The sequence below is a fragment of the Cotesia glomerata genome, linkage group LG4 (genome assembly GCF_020080835.1).
Source record: "Cotesia glomerata isolate CgM1 linkage group LG4, MPM_Cglom_v2.3, whole genome shotgun sequence".
NCBI classification, from domain to species: domain Eukaryota; kingdom Metazoa; phylum Arthropoda; class Insecta; order Hymenoptera; family Braconidae; genus Cotesia; species Cotesia glomerata.
Genome location: NC_058161.1, coordinates 7,958,363 through 7,981,265, shown reverse-complemented (window position 1 = coordinate 7,981,265; position 22,903 = coordinate 7,958,363). Strand labels below are relative to the sequence as shown.

Below are 22,903 nucleotides of genomic sequence, written 5' to 3'. Positions count from 1 at the left end.
TCGAAAATCGAGTTTTCATCAGATCTCGACGTTTTGAGGTCCTAGGAAGCTTCCCTGACTATTCCTGCGATGGTGTCTGTATGTGTGTGTGTGTGTGTGTGTGTGTGTGTGTGTGTGTGTGTGTGTGTGTGTGTGTATGTGTAAACCTTTCATAATTTATGAACGGCTTGACCGATTTGATCACGGTTGGTGCCATTCGAAAGGGTTCAACTAAACTTAGATTTTAAATACAAGTTGGACCTATTCGGACTGATAGATTTTGAGAAATCTTAAAAAAACTGCGAAAAAAAATTTTTTCAAATGTGGTTTTTTTTTAATAACTTTTAAACGGCTCGACCGATCAATTCCAAAAACTAATCAGCTCTAAACATCGAAAAATCACGTTGATCGCCACCAAGCCGGTCAAAGTCGGTTAATTCGTTCGTGAGTTATCGTTGACAAAAGAAATCGAAAAAAAGTGTTTTTTTCGAATTACACCGAAATTTCTGTGGTGTAATTACACGGAAAGGTCTGATCAATTTGTGTTTGAAAATACATCGATCTAAGCAACTGCTGACAAATGTAAGTTCGACAATTGAGTTTGCCTCTCCCTTATTATACGTTGGCGTGTCACCGGTGTTAAGAAGGATCACGTCCAGAGTGGCCATTGCCTCGAGAAGTGCTTTTCCACGTGTATAAGTGAACTTGCTGCCCCAGTCTGCTGCCCAGGAATTGAAGTCACCAGCTATTGCCATGGGAAAGTGTTTTCTTGCGTCCTCAGTTAGCCGATCAAGGAAGTCTTCAAACTGTTCATTAGAGAGACTAGGTGGTGCATAGCAACTGTAGAAGCGGAAGCCATCTACCCATGCTGCTACGAAGCCGGCTTCTTTATTGTTGACTGTTCTCTAAAAAAGACATTTACCGCAGGACCAGATGACGGCTTTGTTAGTGCTGTCGGTTTCCCAGGGTTGGTTACTCAGGTGTCTATAAGGCTCACTTATAAGTGCTACGTCTGCCTCTAATTCGCGCACAGCTTGCATGAGCAGGTCATGCGCAGCCTCACAATGATTGAGGTTGAGCTGCAATATCTTCATGTTCTTGGCTTTGTCATCTTCTGGAGCGCTTCTTGGAAGACGGGGCATTTGTTCGTGCCTGCATGGTGAGCCGCCTTTTCTACGCCGTGCCGTTCAACGCACAGTGCACATTTAGCTGGATTTTTACAATCAACAATTTTGTGTCCTTCTTTTCCGCACCTTATGCAGTGCTTAGACCGGTCGACTTCGCTTTTGCACTGAGATCCGAAGTGCCCAAAGTGCCAGCATTTGAAGCATTGTATGGGTCTCTTCGTTGCTCTCATTCGTCAATTGACCCAGCCGATCCTTATTTTGCAGTTTCCTTCCAGTAACTTTTGTGCTGCAGCTGCTGGTACACAGTAAAAAAATTTTCGTAAAATTTAACATAAAATTTTGTGTAGATGATTTTTTTACACAAAATTTATGTTAATTCTACACATACTGTTTGTATTGATGAAATCAACATAATTCTGTGTTAAAAGTAACACAAAAATATGTTAAAAATTTCATTGGCTGATTCTCGGATTTCTACACACTTAAATGTTATCCATAACACAAATAAAGTGTTGATTGTAACTTTTTCTTTGTGTTACTCAGATCAGCTGTCAAATATGTGAGTTTTACTAATAATTTAAATATATATATATTTTGTGATTAAAAAAAATACATGAGCAATTGAAAATAATAAATTAAAGGAAAAATGCACATGTAGAAAATTAAAAAAACTGTAAGTTTATTTTCTAATAATTTATTAATTTCAATTATTTATTTTTTTGTCTAATTCAAAAAAATAAATGAAAATTAAGTTAGCCGACATCTGAAAATTTTTACAATTTTTTTTAATGAAAAAATTATTACAAAAAATTAAAAAAAAAAAATTTCACTTGTAGAAAATTTGAAGAATTATTCGTGTAATTTTTTTTAAGTATTTTTTAACTTGTAAATAATTTGTCAAAAAAAATCAACATGTCTGCTAGATTCATAATCATAAAATTTATAATTTTTCTTATTTTATTTATTTCCTCATAATTTAAAGTTTATTCTGTCTTCTAGATTCACACTAGAAATAAGGACATTAACCTTGTAATGAATTTTAAGGTTACAATTCTGTTATCGGATGTTTTAATATAAATTACCCTTTATTTACTTAGTTTTTAATTGCTATACACTACAATTGTATATTTATTAGCTGCATTTAAGTATTTTACGTAATGACACAAATCAAAATCCACCAAATTAAAATGACGCTGAGGCTATCACATTTACATGTCTATCTTGTGTGGCATACGTGACTATATATGAAGAATTCTTTAACATAAATTTTGTGTTGGTTGGCCAGTAACATTAAAAAAGTGTAGTTTTACTTTGAATTAACACTTGAGTGTGTTAAAAAATGGATGGATTGATCAATACAAACCGTTTGTGTAGAATTAACATAAATTTTATGTAAAAAAAACATCTACACAAAATTTTATGTTAAATTTTACGAAAATTTTTTTACTGTATAGTGACACTGTGGCTGTGTGTGTGTGTGTGTGTGTGTGTGTGTGTGTGTGTGTGTGTGTGTGTGTGTGTGTGTGTGTGTAAACCTCTCATAACTTTTGAATGGCTCGACCGATTCGATCGCGGTTGGCGACATTCGAAAGGGCTTGTCCAAACTTAAATTTTGGATCGATTCGGACCGATAGATTTCGAAAAATCTAAAAAAAAAGTTTTTTCAAAAGTGGTTTTTTTGGAATAACTTTCGAACGGCTTTATCGATCAACTCCAAAAAATAATCAACTCTTAACCTTAAAAAACCACGTCGATGACCGCTAATCCGTGAAAATCGGTTCATTCATTCAAAAGTTATTGCGGTTTGAAAACTCAAAAAATAGTGTTTTATCAACCTTCTATTAAACTTTTGAGCTTGAAGAGCTCAAAAGCATATAAAAGTTATCTTTTTGAGCTCGAAGAGCTCAAAACAACATATAAATTGAAGTTACAGGTATGACCTTCAGGGTCAACCGTTTTCCTAATTTTTTTTATTTATTATGAAATCTACTTCCATTTCGGCTGCCGAATGGCCTTTTTTTATTTACCGTGCGACCATTTTTCGATAAGTTACAGCTTGTTAAAATTCCCCCAAAAATTAGGATTTTTTTCTTGGTCCTTAATTTTTGTGAGAAGTATATATAAAATAATAAGTAGTTCTATGGCACACTCTGTCGATTCTTTAAATTAATAAGTCAAAAACTAATGTTATTTATAATTGTTAGTGGATATTAGGCATTATTGATGTTTTTAGGAAACGTACATGAAGATTTTTAAGAAATAAGTAGGTACATATTTCATTTAAACGAAAAAAAAATTTTTTTTAATTTTTATTCTTGACAAAAATTTTTAAAAAAGTCAAAAATTTTTAATGTTTTTGAAAAAAATGGAAAAACTACAAAGAAAAAAAATGTACATACAGATTTTCGATAAATACACAAGTACTTTTTTGTTTTTTCCTGAAAAAATTTTTTTTCAAATTCATATCCATATCCAAAAATTAAAAAAAAATTTTGGATACCGATATTTTCGAAAATATCCAAATTTTAAAAATCCAAAAAATGTAAATATGCATATTATAAAAATGAAGAAGTACTTTTTTTTTTAGTTTAAAAAAAATTTTTTTTCAAATTCATATCCGTATCCAAAAATTTAAAAAAATTTTTGTATGCGGATATCTTTGAAAATATTCATATTTCAGAAAAATCAAAAAATGTACATGTGTATTTTTAGAAAAACTGTGTGTATAATTTTGGATTTAAGAATAAAATTATTTTTTAAGGAGTTATTTTGAACCAAAGCTCCCAGCACAAAAAACGCAATTCGAAAAAATGTACATATAAATAATTGAAAGTAAATGAAAATGACGAGTTTTTGAGAAATTTTGATGATTCAGAACTTTTAGAGAGCTTTCCAAAAATTATTTTTGGCCATAAAAAATTTTTGAAAAATTTTTCAAAATTTTTAAATTTTCTACTTATAAATTTTTTCGCGCCAAATAATTTCATATGCGTCCATTTGCCATAACTCCATTCCTACTCGAGATATCCGTAACTAAAAATTATTTTTATCGGCTATGTGCTAACTTCAGGGTCATAAATATCTGGACCAAACACATGATTTTTCTCGGATTCATTATTTCACTAGTCAATATTTACTTTATTTATCAATAAAATAATTCTTAAACTACACTATAAACTTTTATAGTTGGCTTTTAAAACTAAATATAGATTTCTCAATAAAAGTTCACTTCCCCAATCAATTATAGAATTAAAAAAAATTAGTTTTTATTGATCATAATTGAATTCCGTCACTATTAAATTAAACAACGTAATTTCCATATTATATTTAACTTTTTAACAAATAAACCGATCAGTATAAAAACGTCACAATTAATTAAACAAATAAAAAAAGTATGACTTGTTCAATTATCGATAGAGATTATTTTAATAAAAGAATTTTTTATACTAGAATTATATATAAAATTTGCATTTAAGTTAAAAAGGCGGGCTTTCTTTAAAAAAAAAAAAAAAAAAATATATATATATATTTGATATTTTAATATTTACCAAATATTTATATCTTCAAGTCAGCTTAATCATCGAGTCTTAATCTTTAGCTTTGTTGAATTTGTAATAAAAAATAATGTAAAATGTTTATTAAAAATTGTTTTTCATCGAAATGAATGATAAATGCATAAATACCTTTTTTTTTATCAATTTTTATCTACACACATAAAATATAAAAGCCTTTAAATAAATAATACTATAATAATTTAATAATTTCACAAGTATGATTTGAAGCCTTAAAATTGCTTGATCCCAATTTTAAATTACTGTGGGACGTAGTACACCCACATCACATCAACCATCAACTGTTTGTTGTACTGTCAAACAAAGACCAGAAGAAGATTCATCCGGATTACAAGAAACCTACATCACGCTTCGGTTGACTTCAGCGAGTAATTCATACAGTTTAACTTCAACGGATCGCCCAACAATTAAACTCCAATAGAAAAAATTTTGATCAAGTAGAATCAGAGTAGAGTTAAAGAAATGTACTTGATGGTGCAAATGTAATAAATCGAAGTGACCTACCTCGTTATTATAATGTAGTTCACGAATTCTAGGTCACGATTCATCACTTGACCGAATATAATAATTCGTACCAACCTGTCTTTTAATCCAATCGTCAATCGCTTCAGTCGCATTCATTCGTCATCGCCATACCATTCGTATTTGTGTTTATATTTAAAAATCGTGATATCATGAATAATAATTACAAGTATTTTTACTTCCAAGAAAAATTAAATAAAAATCAGTAGCATTAAAAAACTAGTAATTAAAATCGACCTTGAGTGGTATCGATGTAGAGAGCGTGACGATTTAAAACAATGATTGGTGACTCTAATCAAAATGTTTGAAATTATTTGTAAATAAAAAAGTGCCCATTAACAAAAAAAAAAAAAAGTTTTTTATCAAAGGAAGAAAATAAGTCAATGCACCTGGTGAAATTCATTGAAGAAATAAATATAATGATATTAAGTGATGACTAATTCATATATAAATCGCCTCCGCTTATTTTAAGCGTCATAGTGGATGGCATGTCACGAAACAAAGTGATGTGAAGAAAATTATCCTTAGATCAGCAAATACACGCGATAAGAATTATTTTCTGTGAGAAAAGAAATATATGCATCGCTGTGAAGTTTACTTTTGTTCATTTACACTTTGCTGCACTTGTGAATTTTAAACCCCACGTGCATACTACGATATACGCTAGGCACATGTTATATCACATTTGCGCACTGAGCGGTCATTAACGATGATATTTAAAAGTGTTGCTTGTTGTTATTAGATGTAATTATTTCAAACATTGGTCCGTTCTCCACTAAATACTGAGCAACTTAACAATAAAAACGTAAGAGTATTGTACGGCAATCGAGGTCATTTGTATACAGGAAGTATAGAGAGAAACAGTCATTGGTGACGTAAATAATTCATAGTAATGTTTTTTATTTAATTTATACTCTTACTTCTTTGTTGATTCTTAGATTTTAGTTTACATTTTTACGTAAACCAAGATTATGTTACACGGGTTTTTACTTGTTGTTTTAATTTTTAATTACAATTACTAAAATTATATTTTGTTTATCTGAAAGTGTTCAAGTTTTTAACGTAAAAGTTCACGCAAGATGTTGTGTGTTAATGTATTGTTTTTTATCTTCTTAATCCGTTTTTCTAAAGGAGAACTCGAGGACATTTGTCATGAAAACAATGGTAAGTCCTTTGCAGTTATTGTCTTAAGTTTTTATTGTTAAAAATTGGAAAAAGTGGAACTTTAAATAATATATCATATTGCTGAAGAAAATAGTGAAAGTAATGAATAATTTTGAACATGTTTGAAAATTATTAACTGTGATAAAATTATTTATTATTAAAATTGAGAAAGAAAAAAAATTTTTAATTTTGACTTGAAAAAAGTGAACAGTTAACCGATAAAAAAATTAACTTAATTAATAGAAAAATTAGCTTAATTTATAATTAATAAAGAGTTTGATAAACTGAGATCAAGTAAAAAAATTCTTGATCTGAGAAAGTATTTTTGATTAAAAGTAAATCTGACTTGATTTAAGAATTTTTTTTATTTGATTAAAGATGATCAAATTCTTCAAAATGATATTGGTTTAAAAACTTCTCTTTTGGATGTCTATTCGTAAATATTGTACTTGTAAGAATAATTAAAGAATTTTACGGCTGATACTTTTCGAACTAAATGGAATTTTAAAATGAAGGTTTCTAGCGATTAAACAATATTTCATACGAGATCATAAAAATCATAAAAAGTTATTGCCTAAATTTAATACACACCTGTAGCATTTTTCATTTAAAAAAAATTTTTTTTTTCACTCAAATATTTTTTTTTTTTCATTAATGATATTTCTCTAAAAATTTTTAAAGAAATTACTTTCTTTTGCATCTTCAATATCTCGAATATTTGATCCTATTTCCAATTTAACTTATTCAGATTGACGGAATTTTTGTTCAATTATTATTTCTTGAATATCGAATTTAAAATATTGCTAATCCCAAAATTAAAAAAATTTTTTTGTATATTTCAGAAATAGAAAGCAGTGATTTATCAATTCTCATATCACCTTTGATGTCATCGGAGATGATACGAGAAATTAGTATCTATTGGAAAAATTCGCATCTTAAAAATGGTGATGTATTTAAACTATATAAAGGCGATCCGAATACGACAGAAGCTCAGGTGATCTACACATTTAAACCAGATGCAATTCACGGCTACAAAAAAACTGGAATGAGCAGTGATTTTATTTTTACCTCACAATTATCATTTAGAGACGAGTGCCTGAGTAAGTCGTTTAATAAATAATTGTAATTATACATGTGTGCATACATAAAATTGAGTTAATTATGATAAAATGTTATTTTTTAATCTAGAGTATTACGTATCGTGGGTACGGAATGACATAATAAAAAAGACGAGTTGTTTATCAACACATCCAAATTGGATGGCTAAAAGGAGAAAAACTTTAGGGCATTTAAAAATGCGTGAAGTTTTTATTCCCGGGACTCATGATTCCGCAGCTTATAATAAATTTCAGAATTTTAGAACAGAGTTGATCATTGATAAGTATACAATAACTCAAGTAAGTTAATTTATAACTTACTAAAAAATTTCTAAGACTTTTTATTGATGATAAATTATTATTTTACATTATCTATTAGGTATAACTTTTTACACATTATTTTGTATCAATAATTAATACGTTCTCATTTTGATTTTCTTCTTGAGAATAATTTTATAATATTTTGAAGAGAAGCACTTCCACTTCTTAAAAATTAAATTTATGTAATAAGACTATTTCGAATGAAATAAAAAAAAAAAAAAGTTAACTTTATTTTGAAAACAAAAAAATAATAATTCACCATTTTAATGAAGCTCTTAACCATAACCCCGAGCTATAGTTATTTTGGGTGATTTGAAACATCGAGAAACATAATTTAGTAAAATTATTATTAAAAATTGAAAAAGGCTTTTGTAATTCATATTTGTTTAAATTAATTATTCACAGTTTAACAACTTATTTACTTTGTACATATTTAAATGCTTCTATGTCATTGTAAATTTTTAAATTATTATTATTATAATAAAGCGTAGACACAATAAGATTATCAACTTCGTTAAGAATTACTGTATGACTCAAATAACAATGACTGATTTAAAATAAACACAAATTAATTGTACATTAATAAAATATTTCCTCGATTACGTAATATTTATATTTTAATCGTAAATCTTTTATAATCTCTTTTAATTTACATTGAAAATTAAGTTAAATAGTCAAATAATTAAATACTTTCAGTGTCAGATTAAATCTAAATATTCAAATTTTTCAATCTCATAAAAATAAATATATTTTTAAATTTCCTCTCGAAATTTTAACCTTCAAAATAAATTATTTGATCAAAATTAATGCATTAATTTTGTTTGATTATTAGGATGAAGATGTATTGGCTCAATTAATTTATGGAGCACGTTATTTAGATATCCGTGTTGGCCGTTATCCAAATTCAGATGAAATTTTTTGGGGTAATCATGGACCAATTCGCATCGTACCTCTTCGAGATGTTATAAGAGATGTTAAATTATTTTTGGACAATACTAATGAAATTGTTATTTTTGACATTCAAGAATTTCCAGTCGGTAATTTTCAAACTTTACTTTATTAACAATACAACAATAAAATAATTTGTACTTCGGGTGAGAAGTAATCAGTTGAAATGTTAAATTATAAAGTTTTGTTAATCTTATATTGCTCTGTTGTGAAATTTTATTACAGCAGGTCCCTGTTTAGAAACAAGAATTCAAAACAACTGACAATGTTAATTCTCTACACTAAGATAAAAAATTTTTTTTGAAAAAAATTGGCATTGTTCTGATAAAAAATTAATTTGTTGCAAATTTTCAATCATTTCATTTCTTCAGCTAAAGAAATAAAATTTTTCTTGCAGTAACTTTCTTGTTAAAAAAAAATTTTCTAGATTTGGGAAAAAACAAGTTTGGATGAAAATTCACAAGTTGTTTGTTTAAGATTGTTATTTTCCGAACTTTAAAAAAAAAACTTTAACAAGAAAGTTACTATGAGAAACATTTTGATTTCATCAGGAAATAAAACTGTTGAAAACTTTCAACAAATTAATTTGTTTTCATAGCAATGCGCATTTTTTCAAATGAAAATTTTTATCTCAGTGTTAAAGAGAAGATACTCAAAAGTTTTGAAAAGAATTCAAATTTCGCTATTTCCAATACTTTTTAATTAGTTTTTTTAATCAGGGATATCGCAAGTAAAATTCATCATTAAAAAAAAAAGATGTAGAATAATGAACAATTTTAATTAAATTTTTCTAATGACTCATTATTGATTTAATTTAATATTTAGGATTCAAATCATTGGCAGCTCACTATCAACTAACAGATTATCTACTAGAGCAATTTGACGGTTACTATCTGGACAGACCAGTCAATGTTTGGGGAACAAGCCTCGAGGATATTTGGTCAACAGGTAAAAGACTTATCATCAGTTATGATTACTCAAATATCGTCGCTTCAAGATCAAGCGTTTGGCCGCAAGTCGAACAACAGTGGGGTAATGTCAGAACTGTAAATGCTCTTTATAGGCACTTGAATAAAATAGAAACTCAAGCCGCTGATGAATCGTACCATTTGTAAGTTACTATTACTATTCTTATCTAATAGTATTTTTAGCTTATGCAAAAATCTATATTAAATAAATAATAATTTTTTATTTTTTACAGTAATCGGTTATCGCAACCACGAGCAGCAATGGCTCAACTGACACCGACAACTCTGGATGTAATATTTAATCGATTAGGCGGTCTTAGAAAAATGGCTGAGAATGTTGATATTAACATCACCGAGTGGTACAGCGATGAATGGCAGCATACTGCAAATATTGTTGCGGTTGACTTTATAAAAGCTACTGGAATTGTTGAAACTGCTATTAAGTGGAACGATAAGCGTGCCAGTGGTTGTTAATTCAACAACTTGTATAGACAATAGTGATTAAATATTATTAATTATTATACTATAAAATATTGCTAATAATTTGTAATAGATATTTTTACAAATTAAATTCAATTTTATTCTAAGTTTTTAATATTATACGCAGTATTAAGAATATGTAGAATTGCGCACTACTAAGTTTAAGTTTTCATTTTTTTAATTCATTTGTTAACATAACTAATATCAAGTCGTTTTTCACAGTGCAGCTATTGCATTCACAAAATATAACTTTACGATGCAGCGTTTTTCAGTCTTTAAATTCACTTGGTTGAAAAAAAAATTTTTAGTTTATGTCAAATATTTCTTTCATCTTTAATTTACATTAATATTGATTATTCATTATTGTGACATCGATATATTTTTTTCTTTTTTTTTTTTTATTTTTACAAAAGAATGGATTTATAAAAAATTAATAACAAAGGATAAAAAATAATTATTCATATCCTAACAAAAATATTAAAAAAATATTTATTCGTTCAAAAATTACAAAATGCGTGTTTAGAGATTTTTTAAATTGATATAATTTTTTTCTTTAGTTTGATATAACAAGATAGATAGATTTGTTACATTGTACAGCAGTAAGAACTGCCTTTTACAATTTTTTCATCACAATTGTACTGCCTCTCTCTATTTCACTGCGTTCGAATTTCTTTCAAATTTTCACTGCGTTCAAAGTTTCTGCCTTTTAAATTTCGCACCTAGATATCGCAACCTGCTCTTTCAACTTTTTATAATCTCTGCGTATCTCTTACAGCTGTGGACCAACTTGTGCTTCCTGTACTGTATTTACCCTATTCCTCACCTCTTTCGAATGGCTGTTGGAATAGTGGCGATGGGGAAACCACGTAGAGAAAACCCATGCCAGTACAAGCCGACTTCCGGAGCGACCCCCGACGGTTGGTTTGGAACTATTCGAATAACCGTTAGGGCTCGAACCCTCGCCTCACGGCATTGATGTACGAACGAATTAACGATATAATGACTTAATCCGCTCGGCCATCCTGCCGCATTAGTTTGATATAACAAATAAATTTTAATATTTAGGAAAAATTGTATCAATATTTTTTTTTAATTTCTACAAGTAGCATTTTTTGATAAATGCTTTCTGTATTTACAGAATATACTATATACTGTAAAAAATCGAGAGTGAATTTTCACTTTTATTATTCGGAGTATCGGAATAAAAAAATAAGTCCCCTAGCGGTATCGACGACTCAGAGTAAACTCGGAGTTTACGCGGAGTTACTATGGAGTATACTCCCTCTTGGAGTTTAATCGGGGTATAAGCGGAGTTTACGCGGAGTTTTAGAGGTGTATGCAAGGAGTATTGTGTGCAGTTACGACACGGAGTCACAAAAGTGTATTATTGGAGTTTTCGAGAAGTTTTTGACGAGTTTTTTCGGAGTCGCTATGGTTTTCCTCGCGTTTTTGTCGAATATTTTCGGAGTTACAGTGGAGTTTTTTTGGCGTTTTCGTCGAGTTTTTGTTGAGTATTTTCGGAGTTGCTAGGGAGTTTTTGTCGAGTTTTTTTCAATGTTTTGCGGAGCTTTATAAGAGTTTCGCTGGTGTTTTTTCGGAGTTTTGGTAGTGTTATTGTGGAGTTTACTCGCAATTAATAATACTTCACGGCATGAAAATTAATTTTAATTTCACAAAGATGACTATAAATAAATCATTTTTCAATTACGGTGTACTTTTTATTAATTAATTTATTTATTTACAAGTTGAAATATATTTATCTACATAGAATATGTTATCTAATAAATATATTATGAAGTTTATAAGTAAAATATATGATATATAAAAAAAATGACATCATAATGAAATTGTCAAAAGTTTACAGTTGTTACACTGAATCAATATTATCATAACTAAAATTAGAATATTATCAATACATAAAGCGATTCAAAATTTTTTCGGTTTCCGTAAGATAGACAGTGTTGTTTATTACTTGGTGGGTCTTATTATGTGACTAAATAGTTAATACTGATAATGTCTAAGATAGCTTGACCGATTGAGCCCTAGGCTAGAAATCAAATAGTCCGGGTTCGAGTCCCGGTCTGTACGAATTATTTTTTTCGGTTTTTCATTCATTATCCATCAAAAACTCCGATGAAACTCGCAAAATACTCTTGGAAAGCTCCACAATAGCTCGGTAAAGACGCTGACTAAACTCGACAGAAAACCCGTAAAAACACTGATAAAACTCGGGGAAAACTTCATGAGAACACCAGCAAAATTCCAACCAAACTCCGTAACGATCTCAATTAAACACCTATTAACCACTATCGTCTTTATGTGTCACAACTGCACACAATACTCCGAGTTTACTCCCCATATGCGCTGACTATACTCCGTCGTTATGCTGAGTTTCGGACGAGTTTCTACAGAGTTTTATCGGTGGCACCGAAACCGCTAGGGTCACTCCGTATACGGAGTAAATCTGAAGTTCTTTTCAATGTTAATACTATTTATTCTTTTTTTCTTAAATCGAATGTCAAGCGCTTACGATTTAAAGTTAGAGTTGTGTAGAGATAAACTATGTAGAGATTTAAAATCTGAGAAATATTCTTGTGCATAGATATTCTGTTTATTATTTTTATGTGTGTAGTGATGCCGCGGTATAGAATTAATTTTGTGTAGAGATTTTTCTATGTGAAAAGAAACGTATTAGCTTGACTCGCATAGAGATAAATTTTGTGTTTTCAAAATGGAAACAAATTCTGTGTAGGCATGCACCACACCTCTTAAATATAAAAAAGATTTTAAACTTTTCTTAATTGTAAGATGTTTGAATGTACTTACATATTTTTTTTTTCAATATCGTATCTGTAACTTTAAATTAGCTAACTTTGATGACCATAAAAAAATAAATATATGAAGTAATGTGTACTATTAGATATTTTTTCATGGTCATCTGATAATTTTTACAATAATCTATCATCAGAGATGTATCGATTTCAAATAGCATTCTGATGATCGTGTTTTCCGGCGGATGCGGATATAATTGAATGTTTCAAGGTAGAAAAAAATCTATTGATATATAAATTCAGATTCATAAAATGTGTACATTAGTATCAAGGTGTAACTAATGAAATACTTACACTCGTACCTCAAAAAAAAATAATAGTTAGATTATTCAGTTAATATAGTATTGCTCCTTACTAACATAAAAAAATAATTTTCTCTTTAATAAAAACATGTTTATTAAATACTTAAATATTTTTATTCTATTAAAAGTTATAAATTGTGACCAAAGAAATTTTTATCCACAAAATTATCAGTACAGCAACACACTTGCATGTCCAGATAATAAAATATGTATTCCACTGGATTATTGTTCTGAAATGGTGAATTTATTGCGTGAAGCAACATTTCCAGTTCACCGGTACGTTATTCTGAAAATCATTTCTTTATATTTTATTAAATTTATTGAGTATTTATTTAAAATAGATTTCGACAAGCTGTTTGTGGATATGTAGGGAAAACTGCCAAAGTTTGCTGTAATTCTCCTCGTGATACTAGCAATACTATTCAGAATTATAATAACGATCCTAATTATTCATCAGCTTCTAAATCTTCGCGAAATTGTGGACAGAGTTTTGTAAGAAGTAATACTCCAACTCTAGGATCATTTCCTTTTCTTGCTAGAGTTGGATTTATCAGTAAGTATATAAATTGAACTACAATATATTAATGTATTATATTATAACAAACATTTAATTATATTATACTATTCTTTAAGCAATTTTGAAACTAATCAGGTCAAATATAAAAAATCAAACAAGTTTTCTCCAAAGACCATCAAAATACTATGTAGACAATTTAGTATAATTTATTAAACATTTTTTTTAACGAGATTTTTTTATTCAAAAACATTTGAAAACTATTTATATATATATATATATATATATATATATATATATATATATATATATATATATATATATATATATATATATATATATATATATATATAGAAACACTAAATTTTACTTAATTTAAAATTTAATTATTTAGACCATTAAATCTCGCGGATAAGAAATAATCGCCTAAACTTCTAAAAATTAGGATTCGCTGCTCTGGGATATTCCGTTCCCGTGAACCAATGAATGTCTTTGTCTTTAGAGGATTTTATTGGTTTGAGACAGAAGTTCTCACGCGTGCCAGTCAATTTATTTTAATTACTTACAAATTTTAACTGCAACTATGACCCTTCGTCTTTGATTGACCCTTTGGCAGGTTGTAGATAGATAGTCGTAGTAAGTAGATCGGTGAATAGTGGTAGTTTAGTAATAGTGTATAGCGGTGATAACAATAAACTTAACTTTATTTCACAAAATAAGCACTTTTAATATAAACTTATGGTATTTCGGTTAGGTAACTTAACAAAATATTTATAGGGATAGAATAATTAAACTTAGTGTTATAAATGATTGAACAATAGTAATAAACGTGGTGAATAATCACCTAATGCAAAAATAGTAAAATTAATAGAAGTAATATAAAATATTAAATTAAATAATAAACTTTTAGATTAATTGAGATTTTGGTGAGTAGTCACCTAATAGCAGTATTAGTGGTAATAGTGGTAATAGTGGTAAGATTGACTAAGAAATATCTAGCGTGGTGGTTGACACCGGGGGCTAGATCGAAGTGTCGATCATCGCTCAAGTTTTGAGGTTCGTAGCTAATTTTTCCCTCCTCGTGTCGTCTTGTGACGTCACGGGGCTACGCATTAATTTAGCTAGTGTCGGTAACGAAAATTTCGGGTGGTAGTTCGCCAGGCTGGTAACATCGGGACATTTTGTAGTGTCTCAATATATAATGAAAATGGTCTTTGTTTGAGGCTCAGTCACGCTTAAGCCACTGATCGTATCGACTCGAAACTACAACCATTCGATACGAAATTTTTCCTAGATGGTTTATGATTTTTTATTTTTCGAATTCCAACGTTTCTTCATTTTTTTATTGCTGTTTTACTTTTATGAACATTTGTACTGCTAATAAGAACAAAAGACAAGCATTTTCTCTTGATTCTTTTGTTTTCATGAATTTCAACCGGTTATATTAGACGGTTTATGTTCTTTTACATTCAGCTAAGAATCCACTCACACACTCCCACGCACCCACACGCTCACTTCCACCCACCCACCTACCCACTCGAAGGATCATCGAAGGTTTCCCATCTATATAGTCACTGATTACGAAATCTCGGGAACCATAGGACTTAGAAACGTGAAATTTGGTAGAAATATTACTTTTGCTATGTAGAGGTAAGCTAAGAACGTATTTAAAGAAATTCTTCCCCAAAAGGGGTTTGCGAGGGCGTTAAAAATAAAAAATTCCCGTTTTTAAACTATAGTTCCTACAGACTCCAAATTTAGTAGAAATCTTCTGTGAGAGATATGAAAGTAGTCTATGAACGAATTTTACGATAGCTCACCCCATAGGGGGTTGCGAGGGTGAGTATTAACAATGAAAATTTTTAATTTTTAAGCCACAGCTCCTACAGACTAAAAATTTAGCTAGTCTTCTATATGTGATGCAGAAATGCCCTAAGAGCGGATTTTGCAATAACCCTCGCAAATGATGATTGCGGGGGTGTGTGTTAGAATATTAAATTTCTATTTCCAAACTGTAACCTCTACAGACTCGAAATTTAGTAGGAATCTTTCATTTATAATGTAGAAATCATCTTGAATAGGATCTTACGAAATTCCTCCTCCACATAGGAGTGCGGGGTTGTTAATTATCAAAAAATTCATATTCTTCAAATACAGTTCCTACAGATATAAAGTTTAAAAGAATATCAAGAGAAACAGGACATTACAGAGATGGCCTCCAAGGTCAACCGTTTTGAATATTCTTCTTTCTTAATAATTGGATATCAGCTAAAAACGAATTTAGCGATAATTGCCTTCACATGTAGGTTATGTCAAAATGGTGAGTAGAATGTGAAAAAATGTTTTCGTTTATGAACTACAACTTCTTGAGACATGAAACTTAGGACATATTTATTAAACTTTAATAAATCCAGTAAAAATTTCACAACAATCGTCTCTTTGGCAGCGGAGGAAAAGTGATTGTAATGTTTTCAAAATTTAACATTATATGTAGTAATTTAGTCAATGAACTAAGAATTTTACATTCATTTTACTTTTGCAGATCACAGAACTGATAAATTCTTTTATTGCGGGATCGCGGGAATGTAACAGATTAAAATGAATGCATTTTCCAAACACTTGAGATGTGGGAAAGAAATTTGGCTACTTATTTCAATAGAATTCATAAAAAACATGTACAATTAATTTTCTATAAAAAATTGATGTCACAAAGAAAATTTTAGTTAATGGAAAATTCGTCGCACTTTCAGCTAGGCAGATTTCAACCACTTATGAGACCTACAATTACTTTAACTGAAACTCAATGTTTATTTCAAATTTTTTTCTCCGTGGCAATTATTATTCATTTTTGTAAAAAAGCCATGGAAATGTTATAATTATTGCGCTTTGAAAGTTACAATTAATATTAGCTAGAAAAATCACATGTACAAAAGGTACAGGCTAATTCGATGGAATTTGGAATCTGTACAAGTCAAAACAGTATCGATGCTTACAATTTTACCTGCGGGGCATAGTTACGTTCATACAAAAATAAAAAAAATTAGGAAAACGGTTGACCCAAAAGGCCATTCCTGCAACTTCCCGCTAACTCCATACCTAAACGCTTAATATTTCACTCATTTTGTTTTTGAGCTCTTTGAGCTCAAAAGTACAATATCTGTGTTCTTTTGAGCTCTCCGAGCTCAAAGAGAACTTTTCTATGCTTTTGAGCTCTTCGAGCTCAGAAGTCTGATAGAAGTTTGATAAAACACAATTTTTTGAATTTTCAAACCGCAATAACTTTTGAATGAATGAACCGATTTTTACGCGGTTAGTGGCATTCAATGCAGTTTTTGAAACCTCATAACGGGTGTTTGTTTAAATCGATCGAGCCAGGAATTTCGAAGTAATTCCGAAAAAAGTGTTTTAAACACAAATTGATTAGATCAAAAATTTTGGAGTGATTCGAAAAAATAACTTTCTTTCGACAACGATAACTCACGAACGAATCAACCGATTTTGACCGGATTTGCGGTGATCGACGTGGTTTTTTGATCTTAAGAGCTGATTAGATTTTTAAATTGATCGGTGAAGCCATTTCAAAGTAATTCCAAAAAAACCACATTTCAAAAAATTTCTTTTTGTAGTTTTTTTGAGATTTCTCAAAATCTACTGGTTTGAATCGGTCTAAATGGTATTCAAAATCTAAGTTTGGTTAAGCCCTTTTGAATGGCGTCAGCCGCGATGAAATCGGTCAAGCCGTTCAAAAGTTATAAGAGGGTCACACACACACACACACACACACACACACACACACACACACACACACACACACACACACACACACACACACACACACACACACACACACACACACACACAGAGGCGTACAGACATACTGAAATCATCGCTCAAACATTCAGGGTAGCTTCCTAGGGCCTCAAAACGTCAAGATCTGATGAGAACTCGATTTTCGAAAAACGGGGTAAAACCAATAACTTCCCGATTTTTGAAAATTTTCATTTTTCGTAGCGGGAAGTTAAAAATAAAATTTAATTTATTTTCTATTGCAATTCGCCTAGCGAAGCGGGCGAGAACGGCTAGTACTTATTATTCAAAAATTTTTTCTTAGTCTAATTAAACTTAAAAATTTTTTTCTTAAAGATTTAAATGATGGAAGTATAAAATATTCGTGTACTGGAACAATTTTAAATGAACGAACAGTATTAACTACAGCTACATGTGCTTTAGCTAGTTCTGATGAATATAAGCTGTAATTAAGTATAAAAATATTTTTAAAAAATAATACTACTAAACAAATCACTTATATTTGATAATTAAATTCCATTTAGACATTCTGTGTTGATTGGAGAGTTTGACACATCATCAAATCCAGACTGTAATCAATTATTCTGTGCGTATTGTACGCAATCATATGAAGTATCTTATGTTTTAAAACATCCGAATTTTGATGCTAAAACTTTTGAACATAATATTGCTCTTTTACGTCTCAATAGTTCTGTTCCTTTTACACGTAAGTTATTTTAATTTATTAAAATCAAGATTTTTATTTTGATGTTGATTTAATTAAATTGTATTCGCTTTATCTTCTAGTAACAGCTCAGCCTATTTGTTACTCTGATCATCAATACATTCCAATAGGGTGTACTGCATTACTCGTAGGCTGGGGAAAAGTGTCTCATTATAAAGAATCAACTCAACAACAAGTATTACCAATTAAAATACTGCCTACTCAGGATTGCAATGAATTTTCATCTCAAGGTTTAAGTGTTGAGTTATGTGGAATAGGTTTTCAAGATGCTTGTTCAGGATTCAGTGGTAGTCCTTTGCTCATTGGTGATGCGAGTGGTTATTCGGTGGTATAAATATATACATTTAATTTTTAATATCCTGAAGTTTCTTATTTTAAAATAAGTGTCATAAAAAATCATCTTCCAAAAATTGATTTTCGAAAAATATTAGCACCAGTCAAAGTTACTACAAACACAGAAATTTTTAATTTATTTATGAAAATAGTCTTATGGAATAAAATTTTTTGATTCTTAGAGACAAAATCAAATTTTAATTAATCAATACTTTTCATTAAAAATTTATGATTTTTTACAATTAGATGTATGATATAAGAAGAGATTATTAAAAAATAAACTAAAGAATGGCACTTTATTTTAAAATAATATTCTTCAATTAATAATGAATTTTCAAAAAGAATAATAATCACAAATTAATATCATTGATTTATATTGGGCATCTCATACCAAATCGGCCACTTTTTGAGGTTGATTGGATTTTTTTTCAAAAAATCATATGGATCTATCATATATTAAAAAAATTATGAGTTAATAAAATTTAATTTATATAATGTAAATGTTTTACATTCTTTTGAAGACTTGTTTTTTTTTTTTTTTTTTTTTTTTAATTAAAGGGAGCATACATTTTGAAAATTAACTTTTTTTCCAAAAAATGAAAAAAAAACAATGATAGCAAAAAACAAAAATTTTAAATAATTTATTTTTTTCTTGATAGAGTATTCATAAACAAAGATAAAAAAGATCCAATCGGTGTATTTCTTAAAAAGTTATGAGTATTTAAAAAAAAAAAATAGACTCGTTTTCTATCAGCGTCAGAAACATAAAATTGAAAAAAAAAAATTCGAGAAGTTAACCTTTTAAAGTGGTCGATTAATTATGAAATGTCCCATATACTTTTGTTTTTTGTGCAGATTGGGATGTTATCATATGGTTCACAATGTAATCAACAGTTGCCATCAGTATTTATAAATGTTCAAAATTATGCTATGTGGATCACCGAAAATTCTTGAATTTTTTCAAACGGTCAATTTGATTTTCATTGATAAAATCTCTTTTTTATATTTTATAAAAATGTTTCAATTATTTTCACTGTAGTGTTCATCGAAGAACTTAATTCATTCCTAGTTTAAGATATCAATAAAACATATAATTTAAAAACACCATTTTTATTTTTCTTAAATTATAAATTTAGCTTTTATAAAAACCTTTCAATTTAATTGATAGAATTTACATAAAAATTTTTTAAATTCTTACTCTTTAATAAAAAAAAAAAAAAAAAAAATATAAATATAATTAAAATTAATTTTTTTAGACGCAATATAAATTTCATCTCTATGAAACATAATTAATTTAATAAACAATTTTTGGTTATTAAAAACCAATCGTAAGTGAAAAAAAAATTAAACATCTACTTAGTTATAAAAATACATATCATTCTTTTATAATTAAATTAAAAATTATTTTTCTTTATTTTTAAATATATTTAAATACTTCCCACGTGTCATTTCTTTGGCTTCTTCTAGGCCTAATTGATAAGCCAAGTCATGGAGTTTTTTAACTTCTGCTATGAGGCTGGTTACCGGTAAACTGCCTAGTTCTGGAGAAATTAAAATCACAATTAGAAATAAATATTTGCAATAATAATTACCAGATTTTTTTATTTTTAAATTGTCGTATCAATTTATGGAGATGAATGATAGAAACTTACGATGTAATTGAGCCATATCATCAGTACTAATTCCCGATGCAGACCATGACGATTGCTCGCTTGGTGATAAATTCTGAGCAATAAATTCATTAACACCTGGAACTTGATCAATTGCTGGTAGAAAATATAATTTTCATAACCGTAATATAAAATTAATAAAACAACACGAAAAATAACTCACTTTGTTCCGGCCACAGCTCCGGTGATGCTCGATCAAGTTTTTCCAAACTCATTAGACTATCGTCAAGACACGTAACATCTATTTTTTTAATTATCAAAATAAAAACAAAATGATTAGTATTCGAAACTAATAATACCAGTAATTAAATATAGCGTATTTAATTATATTTAAATAAGACAGACTCCTAAATGTGTATATTTTTGACAGTAATACTTATATGTATACAGAAGTGTGTATACATATATATCTTATATACATATATATATAACCCATAAATAATTGTCAATATTTAGTACACGAAATTCAAGGAATAAAAAGGTGATTATTTGTTTTAAAAAATCAAAGTTACCTAATGTTATTATTTACCTGTTTGATCAGTTTTTTTATTTTTTGACATTTCAACGACGTTTAATATTTAACTAGAGGATTATTAATTATTAAATTTACAAAATAACTTTCATAATTATTATATAAAGAATTTAGGTTAAAATAGACGCGGATGTTTTCGCGGTTTTGTGATACTACAATTTCGATATCGTCCACTAGCTCGCTCTTGTGGCAAAATATTCAATTTCATTTTACGACTTCGACTGTTTTGATTTTTAAAAATCAATCCAATAAAAAATATTGTTTAAAATTCGTTGTTAGTTTTCATGATTATTAAAAATTGGTGCAAAATTAAAAGTATAAACAATGATGGCTTCAAAATTTTGATCTTTCATTTCTATGTATCGATTGTCGAAAAATAAGCAGTCGATGTTTGTATTTTGTAATCGACATTTTTAAAAGACCAATGTTTTTGAATGGATGTAATTATTTATAAATTTGTTGAGAAAAATATTAATATTTATTCGTTAAAAGTGAGATAGACAGCAGAAAATTTTGTGATTTTTCTAAATTTATAAACTTTTTAAAAAACTTAAATCGTCATAAATAAAATGAAAATATTGCATGTAAACATTTTATATATATTTTTTATAATTGTCTATTTAAAAAACAAAAAAAAATCAAATGTATCTGAATTTCGTATCATTATGAAATACATAAACAATCACAATAATAATGATAGGTGGTATATAATATCAACTCAATGTAGAAAATTAAAACAATTTTTAAATTATCAATAAATTAATTGAACCAAAAAACAATAAAAATTTTGATTAATTAATTACTTTGCTAATTTATAAAAATTAACAATATCTAACATTAAAATTTTTGTTTTCATGAGATTTAAAAATCTAAATAAAACCTCTTGACAATAATAGATTTATTTCTCTTCAAAACACTGGAACAATTACCATTTTAATTAATTAGTGTTAACACTGAAAAAAAAATATAAACATAATTCATAATAAACGTAAAATTTTATTTAACAACCATTCAACTTACAACATTATTTTGAAATTATTTACACATAAACAATACAATTATCCAGTATTTACTTGCTCCAAAATTTCGTCACGTTTGAGTTTTTTAGTAAGTTCTCTCTGTTGTTCTAATAAATAAACATTTTCCGCCTTTCGACGTTCCTGGCGTTCGATGTCTCGAACTACACCGAGATGAAGTTGTTCTCTAATATTTAAAAAACAACAATTAAAATCAACATAACCCTCTATAAAACATAAACATTAGATGACTATTTTTATTTACCTATCCTCGTGTTGTTTATAATGAACATAGCCAATTATACCGACAGTCAATGCACAGCTACCAAATAAAACAAGTCTTGATGTGAATGACATTTTTTATAATATTTAATTTCTTAAAATTTATTTAATTTTTTGTCATCATTAAGTGTTTTAGGATAACAGGAATTTCTGTCCCCACTCCTTGCTTACTTAGTTCAATGTTGGATCGTTGCCAGTTATATGCATTTCTATATACACGCGCCCAATAATTTAAACATTTAATTACACACAAAATAATTAAATAAATTCAACAGGATTATTTGGTATAAAAAAAATATAAAGGATCCCGAGATACTTTATTTTTTATTTATTTATTTATTTTATTGAAGACATTCGGCCCTAGAACTGACGTTCCCTAAAGGCCGTAGAAATTTAATAATATTACATAGTGAGTAAGTACTTTGAATACAAAATTATAAAGTAATTTGAATACAAAATTAAATAGTAATTTGAATACAAAATTAAATAGTAATCTGAATACAAAATTAGAAACCATTTTGAATAACATTTTAATCATATAAGTAAATGAACACTTATTATTATTATTATTGACTCTCTAGTTCAAATGTCTTTATCAAAAATTAATTTGTAACACAACGTCTGAAACTCAGCTGAAGAATTCACGGCCACAAGATCACTCGGTAACTGATTCCATTCCCTCACTGCAGTCAACAAGAATGAATTTTCATAGGC

General features: G+C 28.7%; 4 protein-coding genes across 6 annotated transcripts; 2 read left to right on the top strand and 2 right to left on the bottom strand.

Moving 5' to 3' along the window:
- The first annotated feature begins 5,784 nt into the window (after positions 1-5,784).
- Positions 5,785-10,248, top strand: LOC123263320 (PI-PLC X domain-containing protein 1-like). Its single transcript, XM_044725970.1, has 6 exons — positions 5,785-6,364; positions 7,207-7,464; positions 7,553-7,761; positions 8,615-8,819; positions 9,556-9,841; positions 9,932-10,248. The coding sequence occupies exons 1-6, from the start codon at positions 6,280-6,282 to the stop codon at positions 10,170-10,172; spliced, it is 1,284 nt and encodes a 427-aa protein (XP_044581905.1). The 5' UTR covers positions 5,785-6,279; the 3' UTR covers positions 10,173-10,248.
- A 2,760-nt stretch (positions 10,249-13,008) lies between these two features.
- Positions 13,009-19,696, top strand: LOC123264188 (CLIP domain-containing serine protease 14D-like). The gene is made up of 6 exons (XM_044727352.1): positions 13,009-13,587; positions 13,653-13,864; positions 17,969-18,077; positions 18,157-18,338; positions 18,419-18,684; positions 19,545-19,696. Exons 1-6 carry the CDS (start codon positions 13,400-13,402, stop codon positions 19,641-19,643), a joined length of 1,056 nt encoding a protein of 351 aa, XP_044583287.1. The 5' UTR covers positions 13,009-13,399; the 3' UTR covers positions 19,644-19,696.
- A 339-nt stretch (positions 19,697-20,035) lies between these two features.
- On the bottom strand, positions 20,036-21,040 carry LOC123264195 (protein lin-52 homolog). Of its 3 annotated transcripts, none has more exons than XM_044727361.1 (4): positions 20,889-21,040; positions 20,523-20,600; positions 20,342-20,455; positions 20,036-20,230 (listed from the first exon to the last, which is right to left on the bottom strand). In XM_044727361.1, the coding sequence occupies exons 1-4, from the start codon at positions 20,917-20,919 to the stop codon at positions 20,091-20,093; spliced, it is 363 nt and encodes a 120-aa protein (XP_044583296.1). In that variant the 5' UTR covers positions 20,920-21,040; the 3' UTR covers positions 20,036-20,090. The 3 variants fall into 3 exon arrangements, with proteins under 3 accessions (XP_044583296.1, XP_044583298.1, XP_044583297.1); XM_044727363.1 differs by having other exon boundaries at positions 20,037-20,230; positions 20,342-20,437; positions 20,889-20,952; XM_044727362.1 differs by having other exon boundaries at positions 20,040-20,230; positions 20,342-20,443; positions 20,889-20,952.
- A 727-nt stretch (positions 21,041-21,767) lies between these two features.
- LOC123264196 (protein PET117 homolog, mitochondrial) lies at positions 21,768-22,357 on the bottom strand. Its single transcript, XM_044727364.1, has 3 exons — positions 22,173-22,357; positions 21,912-22,094; positions 21,768-21,844 (listed from the first exon to the last, which is right to left on the bottom strand). The coding sequence occupies exons 1-2, from the start codon at positions 22,262-22,264 to the stop codon at positions 21,950-21,952; spliced, it is 237 nt and encodes a 78-aa protein (XP_044583299.1). The 5' UTR covers positions 22,265-22,357; the 3' UTR covers positions 21,768-21,844; positions 21,912-21,949.
- Between the last annotated feature and the right edge of the window lie 546 nt (positions 22,358-22,903).